Source organism: Macaca mulatta, chromosome 14 (assembly GCF_049350105.2).
Source record: "Macaca mulatta isolate MMU2019108-1 chromosome 14, T2T-MMU8v2.0, whole genome shotgun sequence".
Lineage (NCBI taxonomy): Eukaryota > Metazoa > Chordata > Mammalia > Primates > Cercopithecidae > Macaca > Macaca mulatta.
Genome location: NC_133419.1, coordinates 125205446 through 125211445, shown reverse-complemented (window position 1 = coordinate 125211445; position 6000 = coordinate 125205446). Strand labels below are relative to the sequence as shown.

The 6000-nt window shown below is 52.1% G+C and overlaps 1 protein-coding gene across 5 annotated transcripts in view; it reads left to right on the top strand.

The window, feature by feature from the left end:
• The first annotated feature begins 4631 nt into the window (after positions 1-4631).
• Positions 4632-6000, top strand: part of MSANTD2 (Myb/SANT DNA binding domain containing 2) — a 33229-nt gene continuing 31860 nt past the window's right edge. For all 5 annotated transcript variants that reach the window (XR_013404362.1, XR_013404361.1, XM_001110466.5 and 2 more), the window contains exon 1: positions 4632-5165. Coding sequence is in view for 3 of the 5 variants with exons in the window: in XM_001110466.5 (XP_001110466.3) it covers positions 4656-5165 (510 nt within the window). In the remaining 2 variants the exon portion in view is untranslated. The remainder of the gene's footprint in view (positions 5166-6000) is intronic.

The window sequence follows — 6000 nt, the reverse complement described above, 5'->3', positions numbered from 1 at the left end:
AAAAAACAAAACAAATACACTGACTCATAAAACATAAGGCTAGAGCACGCAACAGAATTAACAAAGCTTTTGAAACAGAAAACATGAATGTGAGGTGCTAGGTTGTGTGAGTAGGTATTAGATGGAGGACTTCTGTCCAACTACCTCAAGGAAGACATAGAAAAGCTGGAAAAACCAACACTTGACACAGATTGTGCAGGAAATGAATGAAGGATGATATAATTAAAGGGAGTAGTTGACAGTTTACAGGTTGAAGATGAGTATGTATTGTTTTATTCTCTTTTGCACATTATATTATTTTCAAGACATTTCATACATTACTTCTCAAATGATTTTTATTTACTTATATCATTTAGATCCACAATTAAAGGCGTACCACACTACTTCAAACACAGTAGGCATTCCATAAATTGACTGGGCTATGAAGTCTTGAGCAGGCACCTCACACATCCCCCAAAATCCAGCATCAGCCATGGTAAGCCAATACGACAAATACATGATCGTGGCTATTTGGCAGTGCCTATATAGTATGCAATAAATACTAATAACTTTTACAGTATTCGCTTAGTTTTTACTTTAGGATGTCGCTGGGAATTTCATTTTTGTTACAACTTTTTATCATTACATAGACTGATAGGTATGGGAATGAGGTGGGGAAGGGATAATACAGAAATAATGATTAGAAACAGAAGTTTGTGGGAAGGGAGACTTCTCAACCAATCCATTCTATTTAGGAAGTCTTCCCATATGATTCAGGGTTGATTTGAGAATCATCCAAAACTAGGCAATAGTGATGACAGCAATGTCCTGTCTGGAGTGTCTGCTGCAAAGACACCAGCTGCAGCCAGGCTGTGTGCTCCAGAGAACCAGCTGGAGCAGAGAACAGGCGGGAGCCCTGCCCCCTTCCAAGATGGCAGGGCAGGAGCCCCGCCCCCCCAGCACAGCTGCAGCCACCCAGCCACAGCTGCAGACCTGGGCATCCCTGTACTCTCAGAGACCTAGGAAGCTCCTGCCCCTGCAGGCTCCGAAGTGCCTGATCCCACTGCCTGGCCTCTCCCCACTCCCCATGCCCACTCGGATTTTGGAGCAAAGTTGAGGCCGAGCCCAGGTGCTGTTGCGACCTGGCCAGGTGTGCTTGTGCTTAGGGCAGTGCTGACATGCCAGCCCCCTACTGCCTCAGCCCCCTTTGGACTTTGGACACTGACAAGCATGGGAGGGAGGCTGAGGGCAGCTCAGTGTGGGCCTGCAGACACCCCTTAACACAAACAGCCTGGGTGCCATGGGTGCTGCGGACAGCAGGTTGACAGTGGCAGGAGGTAGTCTCCTGGGTAGAAAGGGGTAGGTCTCGATGAAGCCCCCACCTTCAAACCAGGGACGACCTGAAGCCTGGGGGCTGGGCTGCCAGTTCTGTGGACCAGAGTGAGAAGTTACCACACTTTTTCTGGGCCCACCTATGGCCACCAATGGATCAATCAGCATGCACTTTCTCCCCTCTGAAGCCCATAAACACCAAGGACTCAGCCAGACTCAGGCAGACAACAGGATGACCTGCTTGCAGATAGGAGCTACCCACTCCAGTTCTCCTCTCCACTGAGAGCTGCACTCATTGGGACAACCTGCCTGCAGAAAGGAGTCATCCACTTTGGGTCTTCTGAGAGCTGTACTGTCACTCAATAAAGCACCTCTTTGCCTTGCTCATCCTCCAATTGTCTGCATACCTCATTCTTCCTGGATGAGGGACAACAATTTGGGACCTGCTGAATGGTGGAAGTGAAAGAGCTGTAACATAAATAGGGCTGAAACACACATCTCATTTGCCATGTTGTGGATGACAAGGAGAGAAGAGAGGAGAGAAGAGCCGTGGCTCTTTGGGAAGCCCAGACCTAGGAACTCCCCAAGCCAGCGCTGTGACACCCTCTTTGGGACTCTGCAGTTCCTGGTGTCTCCAAGCTTCTGGGAGCCACCACATTCCCTGGTACCAGCAGTGGAAGCTGCTTGCGGTATGCCTGGTCCAGCTGCGGCCTCACAGGGAGCCAGTGCCCATGCTGGCTCCTGGAGCTGCCCAACCTGTCCTAGCTGATGTGCTATGTGCAGTGGCCAGACCCCACACTCGCTCACTCATGCACCCCTTGCTGTCTGTGCCTGGCTTACCCTTGGCAGGCATGGGATCCGGGCTGGTAGCATGAGCTGAGTGCAGCCTGCCAGGCTGAGTGGGCAGAAGGAGCCCAGTGGGCCCAAGCAAAACTTGGGCAAAGGCACCACCAGCCACAGAGATTTCTGGCTGGCAAAACGACATCCCAAGGATCCCATGATAATAGGAGGAGGGTTTTTTTTGGTTTTTTCCCCAGACTTGTGGGACAATGAGATAAGGTTAAAGTGGTAATTTAAAAACTCTTTGGAGGGCTGGGTGCAGTGGCTCATGCCTGTAATCCCAGCACTTTGGGAGGCTAAGATGGGGTATCACTTGAGTCCAGGAGTTCGAGACCAGCCTGGGCAACATGGTGAAAGCCCGTCTCCACAAAAAATACATAAATTAGCCAGGAGTGGTGGCACATACCTGTGGTCCCAGCCACTTGGAAGGCTGAGGTGGGAGGATCGCTTGAGCCTGGGAGCAGAGGTTGCAGTGAGCTGAGATCACACTACTGCACTCCAGCCTGGGTGACAGAGTGAGACCCTGTCTCACATACACACATACAACTCTTTGGAATCTCTGATTTAGTATATGATTTAGGCACAACTCTCCCTTTCATACACAGCAAATACCTTATGACATTAAAAATTTTATCACTGGGCTGAATGAGAGTTAATTTTGATAGATGTTTCAGATTCTATTACAGTCCTCACACAATGTCTACTGTGAACCAGGCACCGTTCTAAGGACTTTACCTATATTAACTCAGTTCTCTCTACAATGCTGTGACGTAATCCTCATTTTATAGATGAAGAAAACAAGGTACTGAGAGCTTGGTTAAGTAACTTTGCTAAGGTCACAGAACTGGAATTTGAAGCCAGGCAATCTGACTTTAGAGTCCATATTAACTGAGGTGCTAGATTGCATATTTCTTTGGAAAAAAGGGAAGAGGATATCATACATTCAGGAACTTCCTTAGGCTTCTTCTGTTAGCTTATAAAACTATGGTCGCATTTTCACATGACTTACGAAGACAATTATCTCCTCCTCTACTTTATCCCTATTGCTTAATCCTTTGGCTTTTTAGTAACACCCAATGGTAGTCATTCTCTCCAGTGAGTCTCAGAGTTAAAAAATTTAGCTGGTCTCAATGATACATCGGACTTTGGGGACTCGGGGGCTCAGGGGTAAGGGGGGGTAGTGAGGGACAAAAGACTACACATTGGGTACAGTGTACATTGCTCAGGTGCACCAAAATCTCAGAAATCACCACCAAAAACCTTATTCATGTAACCAAACACCACTTGTTATCCCCAAAAATCGATTGAAATAAAACAATAATTTAAAAAAGCACATAACCCCCCCAAAACGTAGCTGACCTCAGCTTAAAAAAACCATACATTTGTTATTTTTAAAAATATTGCATAGTTTATTCGCATTCATTGGTCAGCATCCTCAGTTATGTCTGCTTTGAAAGAAAAATCTGCTGAAGTTTTTAAGTTAATGATCCAGGATATACAATTAAGATTTTCAGCTTTGAAAAATATGGAAATACGGTACAGCTGTGTACTGGATGTGCCGTGCTACTGTTAAGTTTCAGTACTTTAAGGAACGTTCAGGACTGACTAATACACTAATTCATTCCCAGAGGTCACTGAGCTGTCATAATTGACAGTGTTCCTTGAGTATGAAAAACCGGGAAAACGATGCAACTTCCAAACGAGGGAGGATGGAGAATGGTATTGGAAAGTAACTTTTCTGCTGGGCTCAGGAGTTTTTACATGCTCAAGCTATAGACAACTGTACCAACACAATAAAGACTAATGTAATCTAACTATTCTACAAACGGTCACACCTACCCAGACTAACTGGAAAACTGTAGTTTATAACTGGAATTAAACAGTTGCTGTTCTTTAATTAATGAGATTGGGGTTCTTGAAAAGCTACAGCGTACGAACTCTACCCTGGTCCACATCTGCTTTTTAAAGCCCTCCCCAGAACCGCTCTCCCTTCAGCCTTGGTGCCTTCCCGGATATACCCTCCAGAAGCTTCCGTGGTCCCCATCCTGGACGCCAGCCTCTGCACCTAGAGGCCGGCTTAGAGGGAAGACGGGCAGAGGCGGGGGAGACAGGAAAGAGAGAAGCGGTCAATTCCTCCTTAACTCCGGGCCCCCTCGCGGGCCTCACCCCTCCTCCCGGGGGCTGAGATTGGAGAGGAAGTGGGAAGGCTCCAATCTGTTCCTCACTCCAGCGCCCTCATGCCCCCACCCTTCTCTTCAGCTCGGGGCTTCGGCGCGCCTCGTCCCCGCCTTTCGCCCCGGGAGAGGAGCGGGCGGCGTGGGAGGGCTCGCGGAGAAAGGCCCAGGGGCGTAGACGACCTCACTCCGGCAGCCACATCCTCAGCAGCAGGGACCCGGAGCCATCCGCCCGCGGGCGAGCCAGGCCCGAGGGCAGCCCCGGAGACCGCGGTGGCCGGATGCGCGGGCGCGTCACTTCCGGGCGGTGCAGCGGCGGCCGCTTGGAAGATGGCTGCGCCCTGTGGCTCGGAGCTGCCCGCCAACTCGCCGCTAAAAATCCCGAAGATGGAGGTGCTCTCCCCGGCTTCTCCTGGTGGCCTGAGCGACGGAAATCCATCGCTGTCCGACCCTTCCACGCCTCGGGGTGCCTCCCCGCTCGGGCCGGGCAGTGCGGCGGGCTCGGGGGCAGCGGCGTCCGGGGGTCTCGGGCTGGGGCTGGGGGGCCGCAGCGCCGCCTCGTCCTCGGTCTCCTTCTCCCCTGGTGGCGGCGGTGGCGGGGCTGCGGCAGCCGCCGCCGCCGCTTGCCGGGGCATGTCGTGGACGCCGGCCGAGACGAACGCGCTCATCGCAGTGTGGGGCAACGAGCGGCTGGTGGAGGCGCGGTACCAGCAGCTGGAGGGAGCCGGCACGGTGTTCGGCAGCAAGGCCCCCGGGCCAGCCATGTACGAGCGCGTGTCCCGGGCCCTGGCCGAGCTGGGCTACGAGCGGACCCCGTCCCAGTGCCGGGAGCGCATCAAGGTAACCGGCCGCCCGGCCTGGGGCAGCGAACCAGAGGCAGAGAGAAGGCGGGGAAGCGGGCCTCGGGGGCAGGGGCCGGTCTGAGGGCAGGGCTCCCCTCCGGGGCCCGGTGGGCGATTCGCATCTCCTCCGCCTTTTTCTTCTCTCCCTGGGAAGGGGGCTTTTTCCAGATGGCCGCCAGCCCGTAGGTTTCCTGAGTTTGAAGTTGGGCGTGCCTGCCGCCGCCCCTCTTTCTTGCCAATTGAGGATGTTCCTGCGCTCTGAAGTTGGTAGTTTCTCATTGTGCGCCGTGCGGCAGTCCCCGTGCCGCGGGCGCCTCTTGCCCCCACCGCCGGGGCCCCTCGCTTTGTTTCAGACGGAGGGGCTCCCAGGCAGAGGCTTACCGGCCGGGGCGGGATTGAGGAAGGGCAGAAGTGGGGGCATTGAGCCCCCAGTGTAGGAATATTTAATAAGTGGCCGTAGCGGAGCCATAGAAAAAGCGCCTTGGGACGACTGGCCTTTGTGTCAGTCGCTTTGCTTCTATCTTGAGCTACGAAGGACGAGTAAGACTAGAGATGCTTTGGAGAATTGGAAAGGCTTGATTGTAGCCAGATTGTGTATTGTTACCGTGGAGTTAGTAGACACCATCAAAGTTAGCTTGGCCAAGAGTTGGTCTGGAATTTGGATTGTCGATGCCTCCAGAGTTAAGATTGGCTTGAGGCCCTGCGGTTTCTTAGGAAGCTCCTTCAGGAAAGCCAGTTTTTCCCTGCTTCAGTTACTGTGCCGGATGTGGTGACAAGTAGAACTCTCAGTGTGCATCTGGCCATCCTTGTGTACCTGCATGTTTAAATGCAGA